Consider the following 20,630-nt stretch of genomic DNA (forward strand, 5'->3'; position numbering starts at 1 on the left):
GTTTAAACCAATGTGACATCTAATGACATTTTTTTTTTAAGTAATTTTAATGAGCTTTCTGTGGCAAATATCATAAAGATAGAAAATGCAAAAAGCAAATACTTCTTTTTACATTTGAAATCAAAAGCAGTGTAAAGAGAAACTCTGGACTTCTTAAGATATATTCTGCAAAGGAAGTCAGTAGAAATTAATGAATCAAATTAGAACACTTTTAAAATGTATATTAACAACTATGTAAGCTATGTCATTTTTTCCTTTCTGAGTACAATAGATAACTGTGTTATTATTTACACAATTGATAAAAATTTTAATCTAAAATCTTTTTAAACCTCAGGTTATGAAAAATAACCCACTGCTGAAATACATTGCTTCTATATGGTGAACCTCATCCATAACATTCAAAAGAAGTTTCAGAAGTATTCAAAAAGTCATTACAAATTTGAGTATACTCATATAGCCCAATAATTAACACTTTCTCTCTTTCATTGATGTAGAATGCTTTTAAAATAATTTCATGCTATTAAAATAATGACTCTTTAAATGGTTTTACTTTGGAATATTTTTACTAAACACTTCTATTAGGTTTTTCAAAGTACCATTAAGAGGTGAAAAGTATATGCAAACAGTTCAGATTTCATCTTACTTAATAGCTACTGAAATTCTAAATCTTTAATCTGTCCCACTATGCTAATAACATCCTGTTTCAGTATGTCAAAAAATTGCATAATTACAGATTTAATTTCATCTTCATAAACATATAGTTAAATGTGTTCATTAATGGAGAAAGAAAAGACTTTCCTCATTATTCACTATCAAGAATATAGCTGATAAAGCACAATTTTCTGATAAAAAAATGCCTCTCAGTATAGTTGATGTGACTAGACACACCAGGTGGCCAGATCTTAGATGCTCTTATGAAAGAAGTTGTTTAAAGGAGGTCAAAAAAATATCATTCCAATTCTCAAATTCCAGAAAGCCACTTCTGTTATAATTAATTAGAATACGCCTACTAAATGGGAAAAGCAGAGTAATTATGCTAAATAGAACTGGAATAACAGACAACTCTCCTCCACGTCAGTGTGTCCTTGCACCGAGATCCTTACTTCCAGCCTTGATTTATCTTTGAACTTGCAGCACACTACGCCTCAAATCTCTGTTCACGAGCCATGTTTTAGTTTGCACTTTTCTTTTAGCATACTGTCAAGATGTTAAAGAAGCTTTACTTTCCCAAATTCAGGCTATGTTTTTCCATTCTTCTTTCTGTTTTTATATGTCTATGTGGTGCACAACTCTTGTGCTCCTCTAGCTGCCACAATGGAAGGAGCATTCTCCTCTGCCACAACCTTTTGTGCAGGTTTTCACACAATCTTCCTCACAAAGGAGGACACTTTTAATAAACTTAAATAAGCTTAAAACATGATCTAATGAACAGAACGAACAGAAAAAAATACATGCTGTCCATCACAACTGACCTCAACAGTGAATTTATAACAGTGCAACTCTCCTTTGTCTGTTGAGGATTATTTTCAACATGGATGCACTTCAAGGATTTAGCTTTCACAATGACCCTGGAGGCAACTATATTCCACAACAAAAGAAACAGTGAACAGCCTCAAGGGAGAACATTACCCATACACAGATAATCTGCAATATCACCTAGCTAACTCTATAAAATAACACAAAGGTTAAGCATGTAAAAATAGAATCTTGACAACACTGAACGTGTGGTGGGCTATTTTGAGACTTTGATATACTTGCCTTGGGCTTAATGGCATTCAAAGAACTTTTCACTGGATAGCTGCATGTCTCAGTGCCAAATTTGTTATCTCCATCTATCTCTAAGGACTGAAACGTCCTTAGATGTGTAACTTCCTGGAGTTCAGCATTTTAAGACAAGAAAGCACTGAAATAAAGAAGTAATAGCTCTTTTCTGAGCAGGCCAGATCACTCCATGTCAGAATAGAATTCGCTAAACATGAAGTCTTGCCACTATGCATCAAGATTTCTCTTTGGGACCACGTTAATTAGCATTCTATAACCATAATTGAGAAACTGAGAAAACAAGTCTTCTGTTTGCCTCAATATTATATTATGCAGATTATGTTAATTTTCACATTGTCTTTCTTGCCAAAGGTAAAGTATGCTAGGACTGTTCTCTGGGATGCTATGCAGAAATTGTCTTATCAATTACCTACACATGCAGAACTTGCTGCGTACTAAAATGAAACGCATAGAGGAAACAAGAAAATATTGTCAACACCCATGCAGCTTTAGGAGCCTTAAACTACTTCCCACAGCAGCTGGTATATGATTTTACTCTGGATAGCTCATAACAACATTTCAGTTATCAGTTTCATTTCAGTCATTTTCTCAAAACAGCTACTGCATGTTATTACACTTCAGTAGCAGGTAAATATTCTCCTATACACTGGTGAAACTGCTTAATGAGTCCTGTTTTTTTAGCTTAGGATTTTATAAGGAATTTCAGATAGGAGCATTTGAGATAATATATTCTCAATCTCAATATCCTAATCCTAATCCGTTTTTGCCTGAAGGTAAGAAATGATTTCTTTTCTACTAATTCTGTACTTCCATTATATGCAACTATTTTGCATTATCTTTATTATTATCAGCAGAGAGGGAATGAAGTCAAGAGAGCTTTCCTTGGTACTCTGTTTCTTGTGCCAACATCTGTAAAAATAAAATTTTGCAAAGATCTTTCAGAAGCTTTAGACATTCTTCCATTAAGTGGTTGTAAAAGCACCTGGATTTAAGGACAAAGCTGTACAATTATAACAATCTAGTCTGGGTTTCACCCTTGTCTCTCAAGAAGTTTCCTTAACAAATGTGTTTTCCAGAGTACTGTTCACTCCAGAATGTTCTCAGAATTCTACCCAATTCTAACATGGTCTCTTAAAAGAAGTGGCAACTTGCAATTGCAAAATGCAATTCTTTTACCAAGATTTCAGGTAACAGTCACATCACCTTTACTCTCTTCTCTGTTTGTTCCTTGAAAATATTCCATTAGTTCTCTCATTCAGTTTATGGTCAGTTGGTCACCTACAATAACTCTCAGCATCATTCTGTAATCACTACTTTCTAATGCATAACTACTAATTCTGTAAGCATGGCACCCATTATTCACTGCTAGGTACATAACCCTCATTTTATTGTATTAAAATTTGTGCTACTGAATTCTGTTTATCCTACCATTTGAACCTGACTGCTCTGTAACAGTCTATTTCTTCTACTCATCATTCATATATATGTCAAATAATTTTCTTCCACGATTCTTAGCATTCATTTTGTAATTGGTAAGAAAGCTACAGTAACTGTTCCAATACACAAATATTAAAACTATCACTTAGCAGTTGCCCGATATCATCCTTGGAAATAGCTTCAATGATTCTTTTTTTTTTTTTTTTAATTGACTTACAGTTCCGGAAGCAGCACCCAGTATTTAGATAATTACAAAACTAGTTATTTTCTCTCACATCCGGAAAATGCAAAAGCACTTCTTTACTTCCCTTCTCCATTTCTGTGCACAAGGGTCCACATTAAAACAGCCAAGTTGATGCAAGTCTTTCCCACCAGAAAGATCTCTGGCCACATCTTTCTGCAGTCAGTTGCCACTAGGATCATAACTAAGTAACTGGGAGTGGTCAGTAAGGATTTACAAATAGGAAATCATCTTTGATCAAAAAGAAGCTTGCTACAATTAAATGACTGGATTGGTGGATGAGGGGAAAGCTCTGGATATTTTTTTTATCCTGACCTTTTAATTTTTTAATGAATCAAGACTTTTCAGTGCTCTACCATTCTCACTGACAGACTTTATTAAGGATGAAGCTATTATTTCTATTTTTATCAGAACAGCAAATGAAATTAAATTTGTGATATTTTAGGTATAAAAAGATGTGTGTAAGAAACTAAAAAAAGAAAAAAAAAAATACTGTATGGTTATTAGGAAATCAAAGGAAACTATAAATACACGGTTGAAAGTTACTTACCAGTAGAGATAGGGTTTATCCTTATCCACATTGATATTGTTTAGTGGGTCCATACGAAACCAGGTGTTAAGGGTAAACCCATTTTGATAAGGCCACTTAGCAATAGGAGGCAATGCAATTGCCTAAAAAGAAAAAAAGAAAAAAAAAGATAAAAAGAGAACAAGCCAAGAATACATTTTTTTTGTTAAGCATTGCTAAATATAATCCCTTTATAGAATTTTCTTATTATAAATCTGCAGATCTACTCTAACATTCAAATATAAAAGAAAAATATTTAAAAACTTTAAATAGTGCTTCTGAAAAAAATGCATTGCTTTCCATTTATTTTAAAATACTTTAATTTTTAACTCCATAAATTATACTAATGGAGGACATACATCTACCACTAGGAAGAGCCCTTCAGTTGCAACAGTAAGGGAGTTCTCACAAGTACTTCAGTATTGGCACAACTGACTTTCTGATCTTCACATACTGCAGATGAAGTCTTGGTTATAGGTGGAGAATACATCCAACTTTAAAGATATTTATTACCAGGTAAACATCATGCTGTTACTCTGTATTACTATACTGATGTCACCAATGTGCATCACAACTGAAAATCTCAATTCAGTGCTTATGAACTTGGTTTTACCCCAGCTCTTACAAGTGATTTTAGAAGCAGTTGTCCACAGTTCACTTCAGAGAATGAATCCTCTCTAGATCTTCATAGTGTAACACAACATGGACTACTCAAGAAATGTAAATTTGAAACTTGTACTTAATGATTTACAGGTGCACAATCAATGATGAGTAATACATATATAAAGCAAGATCATGGCCAAGGAAAGGGGAATGCTTACTGCACATTTCAATTTTAAATGCGACTTGCAATAACTGATGCAAATTGCTGCACGTTTTTAGACAGGAATATATATTTGAAATTTTTCTGCAAAACTTTTTTTTGAAGATCTAAGAGAAAATCAAATTTAAGACAGACATTTCATCGTGATTTGCCTCTGAAGCCCAGAAATGTCAGAGCAGTGTATGTCATAGTAGACATTCTTATTTTGTAACAGCTATCTTCCTGCTGCATTTACATTTGGTAGAGATTAACAATGGCTTTAACTTAGTAGTAGCAAATGAAATGCTCTCTTTCAAAGCTCAACTATTAATTCCTCACACAATGCACTCTATGCACTTTGGTGGTACATCTGTTTGTGCAGCCAAATATTGAACAAGATCAAGGAAGTATTTCAGCCAAAAATAGCCTGGGTGAAAAAGTTATTTTCAACCAGTTCATTTCCCCGATGCAATCTGCTATACCAACAGCTGTACTCACAAAAAAGAAGAGGTGGTGGTTTAAGCTTTAAGTTGAGGAAATACATCAGCAGTAGTCCAAGAGAATCTCCTATCACCCCTCATCCTTTGGAATGAAGGCACAGAATGATTTCCCCTTAAAAGATTCCAAGTTCTATCCTGAATGTATACCACTCCATACGACAGTGTATTGAACCTCAAATCTGGAGTTCTCTTTTTTTTAACATTTACATTTACTGTCTTAATAAATATATTTATAATCTGTATACAACATTTAGATTTTTGTGCAGGTTTGTGTTTTTTTCTTCTGAAACCTGATTTACGTGCAGCCTTTCATGAACTGACAAGAGAAAATCCACTTGCTTTTTCTTCTTAAAATTTCAAAGATAAATTAAAAAAAAAAAGACTGCAATTTTATTGTCATAAGTTATCTTGAAAAGTAAAGCCAAAAGTAGACTAGATTTAAATCACTGCCTTGAGGGAAAGGAACCAGCTGAAGGAGTTCAAACAGAAAAAGATACAATAAAATTTCTGACTTGCTGTCACTATAAACTGTCGCTGTGATGATATGCAGAAGCATATCTCTACATTTTCCTCAAGTCCCAGATTTATATAACACAGTACCAATTACATTATTCAAAACAAATGCTATTCTTAGGAATTATAAATTTTCATTTTAGTGGCAATTTCCCCCGTCAAAAATCCGGTGTTTGACATTCCAATTCTCATAAGCGTACCGTTTCAACAGTACAACTATCTTGCAAACCTAATGGAAAGCAAAGCCTGTGGTATTCAGGTATGTACTTCCTCTGTTTCCCTTGCACAGATTTCCAAAGGCAAAATACAGGAAATGCAAGGAAGAAGCAATTTATTTGTTCCTCAAATTGTACTATTTTGGTTGAAAACTTACTGCAGCACTACAGCCAGGGAAGTTGAAAAAGGTATCAGGCCCATGTCTCTGTGGCATCTGATTAAGGACTGATAACAATTTAACTGCATGTCTTGGCTGTGAAAACAAGAAAATTGCACTGAAGTAAATACAGACAGTTTTATACTCATTAGGCTACAATGGAAACTGGACAGTTTTCAAACAACACAGCAAATTAACTCTATAGCAGTTAGCTAAAGTACTTCATAAACATATGTTCAATCAAGATGAAAAAAAAATATTCAAGTTTATATGTCCCAGGAGACAATTTATGTTAACTTCAGTCTCTAATGGAATGACACTTAATGCTTTATCTGATCACAGCTTACCCAGATTCCATTTTCGCCTCGAAGCATGCTGAACAAAAGCTTCAATTCTTTGACAGTGATGCTGTAGCTGGCAAGAACCCCCAACATATCAACTAGAAGATCTTCAAAGGAAAATAAAGTTATTCTGAACTCTGAATTTCATTGTTTTGACAGAAAAAAAAAAAAAAGCTGAAGAAGTTAATACCTTTAAAAGTAAGTGTATTCACAACCTCTAAAAATCAACTTAGTGGCTTTAAATATTTTACAAAGGATTTCATACTATCATTGATTAATAATGTTAAAAATAAATTTACATATGCATTTTCAGATGTTGCATCACACTTACAAACAAAGCATCTATTATATTTATAAAGATTAATTCTTCCTCTTCTGTACCATTCATCATACATTATGAACTTATTGTTTGTTCATTTCTATTATAAACTTTTGGGATAAAGGTTTCTTCATTCCTCTGAAGTTAGTATTTTTTGAACACTTCTAATCTAAAAGGTGTTTGACATTATTTTTTAACTGAAGTACTTTATATTGAATACTTTACTGTTAAGTACATTATACAGAGAATTTTTATGGTTCTCACAGCTTTGCTACAGTGATAATGCTTCCAATTTTTACCAAAATGAAAAGCCAGAAACCAGCAACCCAAATAACCCACAATCAACAGCAATAAAATAAAATAAAATAAAAATCAGTGAGAAAAAACAAAGCCAAAATAAAAAGAATTCATCAAAATTCTTAAAGTTTGTGTTATATAGTTTTCACTAAAACATCTCAAAATCCATGAAATTTTAAATTAATAGCATTATGTAGCTTGTCTTTCAGATAAAATCAGGTATAAAATTTTTGCTAGTATTTGGAGCTTTGTTTTAAAACACAGAATTTCATTTTAAAAATTTGTTAGTTTGTGAGATGATGGATTTTGCATACACTCTCCATTTTCTTCTGAAATAAACAGCACTACAAACAATTAATACTGCTTTTAGTAGAAGGAAAAACAAATTGCACATCTTTGCAGATGTATCATAAGAAATTAACTCAGAGATCAAACTGAAGTACAGACATTTCAAAACAATAAAGCTGTGACAAAATAGAATCAGCATTAACAATCTTTTTAAATATCTTCAATGCTCAACAATCAGAACAGTCTCCCCACAGACCCTTCAAAAGACATGATCAAGCTTGTAACCTCTTTATGAGTCTGCATGTTCTCTTTGTTCATCAGTGAAAGAACGACTCTTAGACCTGCTAACAAATAGTAGCATTAAAAAATATTAATTCTCTAGGATGATATCTTGCTTTTAAACAAATTTTCTCTGCAAATTTTTGTGTAAACGCATCAGTATCTATTAGCTTCTTCCACTATGAAACCAGTCTCTGGTCTTCAGTACAAAAGGCATTCAATTCATAGGAGACATACTAAGCTATTCACTGATGCAGTGAAACTGCATGTCAGGAAAAGCAAAACAAGAAGACAAAACAAAAAAACACTGTAACTCACAATAATTTTCACCATAAAAATCAGACTACTTCCCTAATATTAAAGCTCAACCATGTTTTTATTCCTTTCTCCAAACAGTTTGTTTAGGATTTTAATTAATATTCCTTTTAAAATTAGTGGTAGATTATAATCGTGATAGAATTTCCTGAAGGAAAGCAAAACACAGCTAAGAAAACAGCAAGTCATATAAACCAGCTCGTCCTCTAGTACCTAAAACCATCTGCCCCCTTCACCATTCAGTCGCTAGCATGCAACATGAAGCTGGCAGTGATGGCACGTGACCAGAAACTGAGAATGATAACGCACTGACAGCTCAGAAAAGGAAATCAGCATAAGTGAATACCAATCTTCAGCTGAGAATTTCCCTATTCCCAAGTCTTAGCTTGTGTTTTAAATCAAGCTACTTCAAATTTTGCTTTATTATAATGTCTCGTGTAGAAACAAAAATGTTTGATGAAAATCAGAAGACCATTAAAAAAATTCTCTATCACAGATGATGACAAATGTAATACAATCAAGCACAGAAATGACTGACAGATTTTTTAAATCACTGAACACACCTTATGTTGTTTCATCGTTGAAGTCCTATACTACCTTATGGCACAGAAAATGTCATATTTCTTCTCAAGATATTGATACCCCACAGGCATTAGCAGTACATAGTTACAAAGAATGAATAAAACATTTAGGGAGATACATAAATATAAATTCCCTAACATTGCATTCTTCAGTAAAACAAAGACCAGAAAGATTGAAGCATACTGAGGTAACAAGTACAGATAAAGGAAGGAACACCTATGGAAGTCAATGTACGTAGGCAACTAAATACAACAGGCAATGTTTTCCTTTAAACACCTCTAATGAGGGGTTGTTTTTTGCTTCGGTGTAACCAAATATAAAAAAGCCTGCACTATTAGTACATAACTTTATTCATACGTATTAGAATCTCACTGAAAATAGTCAGGCCACCTCTGGTTTATAATCATAATAGTCTGCTCATCTGTAAATGAACACAGCTACAGAACACCATAATCTCCTTTTTTGTTTTTAACATTTTCATCATTTTCTGTAACGTTAAATACGATTGCATATAAAACTGGTATCTGTGATCTCATTTCAGAAATAAGAAAGTCCAGAAGGAGAAAACAGACACCATTTCTCATTTGTACAGCATTTGAAAAATGCACTGAATGAAACAGATTACTTTTTTTACTGGCATTTTCTGAATACTTTCATGCTAAGCAGTTTACATATGCTTTACCAATTAATCAGAAGCCTTGAAGAAATGCTTAATTCAATCACTTCATTCAAAAATACAACAGTAAAAGAGCCTGCCTGTCTCTCAAGTAAACAGTATACATCTCATTGGATGATGTGGCATTAACTTTAGAAGATGTACTGAACAGCACTGGGAATGCAACTTCAGGAAAACTACCTCATGCCTCCTTAAATGTTCAGTAACAGGCAGACATGAAACAGAATTTTAGCTCTAGTTGTGAAGCAGATGTAGTTCTACAGACTGGCAATAGAGGATATAAGAATTTTGAATCTTCTTTTATGGATCCAGTTGGAAGATAAATGACTGTTAACAGCCTGTTAAGGGCAGGACTGTTCAAAGCTAACATTTTTGCTTAGAAATCAGGAACTGTTTCAATAGTTAAGAATTTGGATCCAGCTATTCCAGAACAAATACTGAACAGCAGAAAATAAAATGGGGCTCAAGGGAGACACATCCACTGAGTATGAGGTAGGGTTATGTTCACCTTTCAGACTTCTCTGAAGTTACTACAGATACGTTATCTCTTACACCAAGGAGTCTCTTGGAACAGAATATCTGCATCACTATTTATTCATCAAGCTGAAAGAAAAGAGAGAACTCCTGTGCAGTTGTTAATAAAAATGTCTGCCAATCACCTAAGTGAATATTTCCGTGATCTTTTGCCTAAACTATTGATAAAGTGTCTGATCAGCCCCCATCTTAGTATAACGGTTATCACAGTGCACAGATTACTTGTGATGGGTGATACTTCTGGAAAACAAATTACAATACAAATAGCAATTAACCCATTTGGATACCAATTGACACTGATTAAGCTTTTATTCTTGACCATAGAATCTGCAAAATCTCAAGAAGTGAGATACTTAAAGCACTGAGAAGTCTCATAGTCTGATAGTCTTCATCTGAATGGACAATCAAGTTTTTCTCACTGCAAAAGATTGGGTAAATGTTTATTTGCGTCTCTTACTTTCATAAAGCCAGAGGACACTAGCTTCAGACTTAGACTGGTCCTCAAAGACTGCTCTCACTTTCAGAACATAACAGTTAATACCTGTCTCAGGTACGTTCAGACCCTTTTTAGGTTTAATCACAGCATTTCAGAAAGAAGTAGATGAGATGACCTAAAAAACAAAAGCCTGCAGAACAAAACAAACAAACAAAAAACACAACGAAACAATCTTCACCTTTTGCAGATGATAAAAGCCAACTGCAAAACTGTGGGATGTTTTGGGAAGAAAGTAGTACTGTGAATGCTAACATAGCTCATGTTCAGAACATCCTTTCTCAATGTTAAAAATTATTTTTCCAGAGAATTTCTTACTTTATCCTCAGGGTATGGAAAGTTCATAGAAACATCTGGGGGCAATCTGCTCTACAATTATTGACCATGATTTTGACATGTGCATATCAGATTAAGATCAGAATAAAAAATACATCAATGTCTTAGCATTTTGTCATCAAGTGACTACTATCTGTCTGCTTATTAGATGACCATATTTACTGCTTCCGTTTTATTACCAAAGTTGCCATTCATTATTGTGCTGAGTTGCTCCCAGAAATAACAAGATAAAATTAAAATGAGAAATTTGATTTTTTTCTCTCCTCTTTCTTAGTAAATTTCTCAGAAAACCCACACTCATCTATTTAAAGTTCTCAAAGAACCAACAGTGTGGTGTTCTCTTAAATCTCTGTTAATTTCATAATATGTACAAGGCTATGCAGATACACATTCCAGAGCTAGTAAGTCATAAGAATTTCAATTTTCAGTTTTGTTTTTAAACTAAATATGTGCTCTCCTCATCTACGTGAATATTCAGCAGGGAAAGGTTAGTGGTGCTTCTTCTACAGAAAGTCTTTCTGAAATACTGTGTGACAACTCTAAGAAAAAAATATATATAATTAAGGGAAAGAAGCTTGATGAAATTCCTTTATCAAGATATCACCTCTGATGTATATTAATTGCAAATTAATATTTGCAATTAGAGTGTTTTACAATTTCCAGGTGCTCCTAGAAGACATCCTATACTCTCTTGATCTGTGACATCTACAAAAAGCTTAGCAATTTGAAAAATTTGTCTCCAATAAGAACATCATCAGAGGTATATATGCCGTATACAGAAGTACTATTTAGGGGACTTCAAACTGAACTATTTTTGTTAGTAAAATTACTGATTTCCAAGAACAAAACAGTGATAGAACTTGAAGATGGGAATGTCTGTGTTCATCAAGTGATGCCTTATAGTTAATAAGAAATAATTATCCTTCCCCTCATACTTTTCTGATGTATATACCAGTTCTGGAAAGCATTGTGAATCTAATGATCATACATCACTCTGAATCTCACAGTACAATAGTTAACACTTCTTCTTTCCACATTATAGCCTTTCCACATACATTTGTAAGACTTTGAAATACAATTACAGCTTTTTTGAATACTTATTACTACATACACCTTTTTACTGAAAAAAAGTCAAAGACAAAAACATTCATGAATAATCCAGATTTCATGCTGCTGTTATTCTCTTCTTGTTTCTGGTCTGCAATCCTCCTTGTTTTATTGTTCCACAAAGCCTATATATCTGTCAGGAATCAGATCATCAACTAAAATCTTAAGAGTTAGAGTTATGGCAGACAAACCTCCAATCTTTCAAAAATGCCTCACAACTTAAGTACCCTGCTATCAATCCAAATGTATATAAAAATGAAAAATTACCTTCACACTTCAGGAAGTGCTTAAGTTTCCCCCCAGGAAAAAGAAGGAGTACATAAATACTAATCACATATAGCACTTAGTTGGCATATTTAAACTTGATAATGAAACCTACTCCTCTAACTAAATCATTCAGGATTATGAGTACTCTACTACTCAGAGAATGTAGTATACCATAACATACTCCTTCAAAAGTAATCTAAAAATCTTGTCTGTGAAAGAATTTCATCAGTTATTTTTAGTGAGTAAATAATGAAATTTTTTTAAACTGTAAAAATATTACAGGCTTTTGAAAACAATCACAGCTGATTGATGATTTAGCTGTGTGATCTCACAGAAATAAATTAATAAAATCCAAATGTCCAGCATTTAAAGTTATTCATAATTGTATATGCTGTCACATGTGGCTTAACCCTTAAATATCTGAATAATTCAAAATGATCGATATACGACAGAATTAAGATATTATCTTGAAAGTTTAACAGGTTCTGTTCTTGGTTATTCAGATTGCTTTATTTTATCACTAAGTACTGTCTTCTCACAAGAATAAATAGGCAATCATTTTAGACAGCACCTGCATATATTTTAAACTATGAATATATATTCTTGTCTTCATCTTTTTCTGAAATTGATAAAAAATCTGATTCAACGGAGGTACTAATCAAAACATTACTTTCAGTAAAAAACAAAACATCCCAAACCCTCTATACTCACAAAAAAGTTGACAGTTCAGCTATGTAAGGATTATTTTATCAGTTGGTGATTTATACCTGCTATCATGTCGTCCACAGTACTCATCTTCAGCAGTACCTGTTCAATTAAGCCAACTTCCGTGCTAGTCTGTAAATTACGGACACTTTTACGTAGAATTGCTGTGAACATACTCCAAATTTCAGCTTGGCACGTTACATCACAGTGCTCCAAAAGCTCTGACATGCACGTAATGCTCTCTGCATCCTGGATTATAAAGTTCATCTCCAGATCAAATTCACCGCCAACCAGCTACAAAAGAAAATGAGAACAGTGTTACAATGTGATAGCTTGAATGTCTTTCATACCTGCATTGTCGCCAATAGTAAACATTTTTTTTGTTTGACAGTAACAGCACTGAGTCTGTCAGAATTCAAGACGCATTTTGACAACACACAGAAATATGGTTTGAATTTTGGGTGGTCCTGTGTGGAGCCAGGAGTTGGGCTCGATAATTTTTGTGGGCCCCTTCCAATTCAGGACATTCTATGATTCTATGAGGGAGGTAATTTTGACAGAGAAACTCACAGATATGATGAGCTGTGAGTTTGGTCAATTTGATTTCACAGCAAACTGATAATCATGCTACACAAAACATACCTTGTACAAAAGCTACCCACTACTAGCAAAAATATATTACCCTCCTTTCTGTCACAGTGACAACACATTCATGAAATGCAATCAGAAAATAAAAAAATATACATAATAATATAATATGTAATAAAAAAAAACTTGAAATATTCCTTAATGTAAAAAGTAACTGAAACAGCAGCCTTGCCCAGAGTGATGTAAGGCAGAAGCTACAGAAACTGAAAACCTAAAGAGAAATGGAGGCTTTCCCATAGTTCTGTTAGGAGACACTTATCTACTCAGAAATAAAAAGTCACTGATAATAACTTAGCTATATTTCCACTTGATATAACATAGCATTTACATTTACTTGTTTTCAAGACCTTACTGCTCTTTCCACTATGACATCCGAATCTCCCTCCAGTCATGTGCAGAACAAGAATCAGGGAACTGTTCTGGATTAAAGGAACAATGGAAAGCTTGCTACTTATACCACAGGACAATTCATTATGTGGCCATGTGAACCTGCTGCTGATGCAAGGATAGTTGGCACTGGGAGAGGAACAAGCACTCAGATGAAAAATAATTTAACAATACTGATAAAACTGCAGCCTAATGTCTGTCTACCTGGATCATTCCACACTGTCCTGAATTCTAACTAAACAGCACAACTAGAGGGCACAAGTTAGGAGGAAAAATAAATGCTGTAAGCAAAAATTTGCGAAAAACATAGTCAAGACCAAGTATGTCTTTGGACAACTGAATTCACTATGTCATCAATACCATACCATTAGCTATTTGTGTAATTTTAAAAATATTATCTCAGAACATCTTACTGAAATGTATGTAAAACTTAGCTTAAAAAATAATGATCTTTAATGGCAGAAGCATTATTCAGTTTTGAAGTATAAAAAGCCTGTGTCTTACGCTACTTTACCCTAGTATGACTGCTGAATTTTGAAAGTACCAGTGTTGAATTTCAGTAAGTGCAAATATATAATCTAATTCAGAAAGGCAAAAGAACAAATTAAATTAATTCTAAAATAATTGTAAGATAATCTTTTCTGTCTGTTCCAGGAAGGTATATAATTAAAACTGCAATAATATTTTAAATTAAAGATATTCAAAGAATTTATCTTCAAGTACATAATTTCAATAGTGATTTTTAATACAAGGCTATTTCATTGCTTATTTAAAAGCAGTTTGTATTATTTTCAAATTAAACTCCTAGTATGAAGCAATATGAAATAATATGTAAACCCTTTTCTGATAGTTGAAGCTATTAAAATATTCAGTCTTCTTCTTTCAGTTCTGCTTTTCAGAAAATTAATACAACTAAGGATTGGCTTTGGCTTCTACCCTCACTCATGCTTCTCATCGACTTACAAATTTGTTTTTCTCTATCAATTAAGTACTAATAACCAATTTATAATTTTACAACATAAAAGTTTCCAACATAAATATATAGACTGATGTCCTCCCAAGTATCTGAGATTACTTTTAACTACATTCTAATAAAACTATTATCCTAATTAAGTTTAGTATTTTAATTTAGAAATTGGGATTGCATATCATATCTCTGCATATTTGGTAAACATATAATGTTTACTAAAGGTAATCAAACTCTCAAAAGGAAGAAAACAGTATTTCTATGGTCATTTTCTTAAATCATGAAATAGTTTTACATAGGAAAACACCATACTTTTCAAAAAACATAGATGGAGTTTCTATTCCTAAAAATAACAGTGATTTGCATACATTTCACCAGCAATCTGGTTTGTTCTCTCAGTTAACTTCATATCTCTCTCCGTCTAGATAAGTCTCTATGAGATTATTTTATAATCACACAGAGGTAAAGCAGGCACTTGTAGATGATATCTAATTAAATTCTTTAGATGCCTATCCTAATATGAAGTGATGCACTTAATAGAATCATAGAATCACCAAGGTTGGAAAGGACCTCCAAGACCCTCCAGCCAATCTGGATACCTATAACCAATATTTCCCCATTAAACAATATCCCTGGTGCAACTTGAGGCCATTCCTTCTCATCCTATAGCTGTTACCTGGGAGACAAGTCTGACACTCACCTCACCACACCCTCCTTTCAGGCAGTTGTAACAGACTGATAAGGTCTCCCCTGAGCCTCCTCTTCTCCGGACTGAACAGTACCCAGTTTCTTCAGCTGCTCCCTATAAGACTTGAGCTCCAGATCCTTTACCAGCTTTGCTGCCCTTCTCTGGACATGCTCCAGGGCCTCAAAAGTAGAAGTGGCAATTTATTCTTTATCTTTCCATGCAGGGAATCTAGGATGAGCAAATGTTGAGTCTCCATCCTGGGAGATAAAATCATTTGGTCTCGGAGCTGGGCAATCTACTCTAGGTGGTCCCATTTGAGCAGGGGGTGATCTTTGTACCAGCAGGGAGAGGGAGGTGATCCTGGCCCTCTGCTCTGCCCTCATGAAATCCCACATGTGGCACTACATCCAGTTCTGGAGTCCCCAGCAAAGGAAATACGTGGAATTGTTGGAGTAAGTCCAGAGGAGGCCACAAAGATGATCAGAGGGCTGGAGCACCTCTCCTACAAAGAAAGGCTGAGCAAGCTGGGCTTCTTTGGTCTGGAGAAGAGAAGGCTCTGAGGAGAACTCATTGCGGCCTTCTAGTACCTAATGCTGGACATTCAGGAAAGCTGGAGAGGGATTATTTATCAGAAGTATAGTGATAGAACAAGAGGTTTTAAAAGAAGGAGGGTTTAGGTTAGACGCTAGGAAAGGAAATTCTTCACTATGAAGGTTGTGAGGCACTGGCACAGCTGCCCAGAGAAGCTGTGGGTGCCCCATGCCTGGAGATGTTCAAGGCCAGGTTGGATGGGGCCCTGGGCAGCCTGGGCTGGTGGGAGATGTCCCTGCTAGCAGCAGCGAGGTCAGACAATCTTTAAGGTCCCTTCCAACCCAAACCATTCTATACTTCTATGAAAATAATTCAGGCTGTATTTTCTTGCTAGATTAATATATATGTAAACTTTACAACATTGAAATAGAGCTCATTATTAAATCTGAAGTGATGTCAAATCTGAATCAGTCTGAATTATGTTGTCACTTCTGTTAAAAACAAGATGTCTATCAATGTAAGATATCTCAGAGAATCTGTGTCAAAAATAAACTGAATGTTGCTAAAATTGGCTTCAAGGGAAGTGTTCTACAGGACTACAGACTGTATTTGTCCATTTGTCATCAGAATGACTGCTTATTTCAATACAAAGAACATGAAAATGTACCTCATTTCATTCAATGGTTAAAGTATATTTAGAGCACTAAAAATGATCACTGTTCTTAATTAAAATCAACATCCTTAAAATTGAAACAAATTAATTAGCCAACTAAAAGTTGTGGCAAAAAAAAAAAAAAAAAAAAAAAAAAGTTTTAGCTTTTCTTAAAGATAGTAGTTCCGATAATAAACATAAATTTAAATGTTAACAGTCACCACAGAGAAAATTTTAAGATGACTAAGAAAATCTAAACAAAAATGAAGTAAGAATAGGCAAATAAAAGACCATGATTAAATAATTAATGTTCAAGAAGTAGTATAAGGCAACTACTTTTAAAGCCCCTCCTTTAAAATGTGAAAAGTACAATATATTTCAGCCAAGAAAAATAAATAGAACATCCACAATTAAAAAAAAAAAAAAAAAAGTTTTCCAAAAAAATTCTATACCTGCACTTCCCCAGGAAAAGATAGTAAGAAAAGAGGAGGAATAACCAATCAAACTTTACAACATAGAGGAGTTATCAGAGGACTAACACCAGTATAAAAGATAGTAATAGGTGTTGATACTAATGAAAGGGCTGAGTTTGCTGCAGAAACAAAAAATTATTTTATGCTGTTTAGAGACACCAACTATAAAGAGCTGAAAAGTTTTTTTTATGATAACAAGTGCTCAGGTAATAATAGTTCAAAGTTAGTAAATGCAAACTAGTACCACTTTGTATTTTTATGATTTTCCCTACATTTACCGTATGACTCTGAAATTCACTATTATCATCCAAAAAGAGCTTGGAGCCAATATAGGTATTACTTTAACCAACTAAGTGACATTAAAGACTGTCAGTAAGTAACTGGAAAAATTTATAATGTGCTTGCAATTTTATAACTTGGGTACAATTCTGATCGCAATACCACATATAAAGAGTTAAGTCTTACTGCCATCAAGTAGCTTATTTTTAACACAACATGCAGAAGGCTTCTGTTCTAAGACAGATTTCAGCTAGAGTACAGTATGAATACAAGCATATCGTTACAGTAGCTGGTACATTACACCATAAATCAGTGCTCTTTCTATATCTTATAGATTAAATACAATCTTTTTGTTATGTCAAACATTCAGTCTTACTTTGCGTTCTTCAAATGACAATTTAATATTCAGTAAAGACTGCTTTCACTGCGATTAAGTATCTTGATTTATTGCATGTACTTTGCCAAGGTCACACATTGCTTTTAAACTATTCTGCATCTTTCACAGAAAAGCTGTAATAAATGAAGAAGAAAACTAATTTCACACCCCAGTTTCAAGCTCGATGAATATGGCCAACAACATAGCCCCTCACAAAGAAGTACTGAACTAGCAGCTATTGCAAATTAGGCTATCTTCTCTATCCTACGGTTGTTTAAAATGACAGGTTGATACGCCTTGCAAATTGCTCCAAGAATTTAAACCCACGCCACCATCCTCAAAGGCAGCTGCATTACTCATTCTCCATTCTTCTGAATGCTGTCGCCATTCCTCAGCAAGCTTCTCCCATTCATTACAATTTGCAATAAAGTGTTTATTCATGAGCTTCTGCATCTCTACAGAGCTTAGGCTGCTCTTTTACCCCCATTTGGCTAGAACAAAGATTAAATAGTCTCTCAAAATACAGAAATTGTCTACATATATCTGACAATATATTCAGATGAATTAAGAAGCAGAGTAAAATATGTGCTTGAACTGTTGCCGCTCTACCAGGAGGCGGAGGACCAACTTTTTACATGGTCTGATGGCAAAGACACTGAAGAGAGCTGCCAAACTAGAAAAAAATACCAAATAAACAGAGGATAGGAGATATGGCTATATTTGAAGAAATATACAAATGAAGCATCAGTATGATAGAATTCTGAATGACAATTCAAAGTATAGGTCAGAAGTTATTCTAGCATGATTTTAGTAAAAGCTAAAACCAAACCCCTGGGGATACAGAGGTTTTCAACACAAATTCATCTGTAGTGGGAATAAAAAGAGGAAAAAAAGTCAAATACAAGAATCCTAATAATTACATGAGATGCAAGAAAACATTTATAGAGGCATTTGATATTACTATGGTTAAAACAAAAACACTGAGTGCATTGTGCTAAAGAAAATGGCTCACTAGAACAAATACACACACACACAAAAGCCAAAACAATAAAATGTCAAAATTTGAACAACAAAAGGAATATTAATTAAAACATTTTTCTTTGCACTTATTTTCATGCCAATACATAAAATATCATAAATTTCTCAAAATAGCCTACTTTCCCATGTTCTGCACTCAAATTCTGGAAGAATTTTCATGGTATCTAATTGCATTTTTCTGTTAATTTGAACATTTTACGTATCTTTCTAATCCTTCTTTGATTTGCTATTGAAAGAATTACTAATCTGTACAGCTGAAAATTATTGTTAGCTAATAAAACTTCCTAAACAGCTTTTTGTTTCCTCAAATATCATGTTAGTTGAAATGATGAATTCAAGGGTGCAGTCTATAACCATCTGGGACTTCTTGGAGTGACAGCACTGGTGGATAAAGGAAAGACAACTGATGTAATGGACCTGTGTAAGGATAAGGATTTTGGAGTCTTGATGGACGAAAAGCAGGACATGAGCCAGCAGTGGCTGCCTGCTAAATCCAGATGGGTGGCCAGCAGGGAGAGGAAGGGGATTGTCCCCATCTTCTCTGCCCTTGTAAATTCTCATCTGGAGTACTGGGGCCTCAGTACAGAAGGATATGGACCTGTTAAAGTGGATCCAGAGAAGGGCCATGAAGGTGATCAGAGGGCTGGAGCACCTCTCCTGTGAAGAAAGGTTAAGGAATTTGGGTTTGTTTTATTTGGAGAAGAGAAAGCGCCTGGGATATCTCACTGCAGCCTTCCATCAATTGAAGTGAGCTTACCAGGAGGAGGAGGACCAACTTTTTACATGGTCTGATGGCAAAGAGTAGTGGGAATGGCTTTAAACTAAAAGAAGAGAGATTTAGGTTAGATGTTAGGAAAAAAAAAATTCACTTAAAAGGTGGTGAGGCACTGGCACAGGCTGCCCAGAGGAGCTGTAGATGTGCCATCCCTGGAGATGTTCAAGGCCAGGTTGGATGGGGCCCTAGGAAGCCCGTGCTGGTGGGTGGGAGCTGGTGGGTTGGAACTGCTCTAAGATCCCCTCCAACTTAACCCATCCTATGATTCTATGACTTGTATCTTGTATTTAATTTGAAAACATTTTCAAGTAAGCAAAGATAGTTTTTCAGTTTCATTTTTGAACTAAAGTGAAATAAATTTGCAGTTATCAGCAACAAAAGCAAGTTTTTAACACATCTTTTTCTTCCACCTACATTAACACAGATTTATTCTTTATATAGCAGTCAAGATTAAAGTATATTAGCATATATCTAAACATTTCCATCTCTAAATTTGCTATTCACTGCCATCAAAGTAGCACATCTTTCTAGCTTCCTTCATACTAGATTGCTATCTGTGTTCGTTTAATCCAAAATGAAGAATATAAATTCCATTATACGAGGCAGCCAATGCCATCAAAGAATTAAACTATCACAATGGTGTAATTACTGCAGTTCTAGAACATCCAGGTCAGATTTATACCAAGGCACTCCATTCTTTCCTCTCCTAATTAACTGCGACCACATTTGCTCTGTGTTTTCTAAAGCCAAGAATAATCAGGACATATCACAGACAATATGACAAGCATTCTCATCTGTTTTCGGCTACTTTGTGAGAACCACTTTAGGTTTAAATATATGTGTGTATGATTATGGTAATCAACTTTGCCTTGCAAGTACAGGAGATAATCAGTTTGAAAACAAACAGTGAAACAAATTCATTAATTCTCTTCCATTCCCTCATGTTCATATATCTCTTGAGCATTACAAAACAGTTGTCTGGGTTTGGAACAAATTTCCAAGGGAAAAGGACAGAAATAACTAGCTGGGATAGCAGTGGTAATCTTAAAATTCTAACTTAA

General features: G+C 34.3%; 1 protein-coding gene across 5 annotated transcripts in view; it reads right to left on the reverse strand.

The window, feature by feature from the left end:
• Window positions 1-20,630, reverse strand: part of NBEA (neurobeachin) — a 472,765-nt gene that overhangs the window by 381,815 nt on the left and 70,320 nt on the right. For all 5 annotated transcript variants that reach the window (XM_090133132.1, XM_090133143.1, XM_090133133.1 and 2 more), the window contains exons 2-5: window positions 12,818-13,049; window positions 6,564-6,664; window positions 6,217-6,312; window positions 4,011-4,132 (exon numbers count right to left, since the gene is read on the reverse strand). In XM_090133132.1, coding sequence (XP_089989258.1) covers window positions 4,011-4,132; window positions 6,217-6,312; window positions 6,564-6,664; window positions 12,818-13,049 — 551 coding nt within the window. The remainder of the gene's footprint in view (window positions 1-4,010; window positions 4,133-6,216; window positions 6,313-6,563; window positions 6,665-12,817; window positions 13,050-20,630) is intronic.

The sequence above is a fragment of the Phasianus colchicus genome, chromosome 1, assembly GCF_987193195.1.
Source record: "Phasianus colchicus chromosome 1, bPhaCol1.hap1.1, whole genome shotgun sequence".
Taxonomy (NCBI): domain Eukaryota; kingdom Metazoa; phylum Chordata; class Aves; order Galliformes; family Phasianidae; genus Phasianus; species Phasianus colchicus.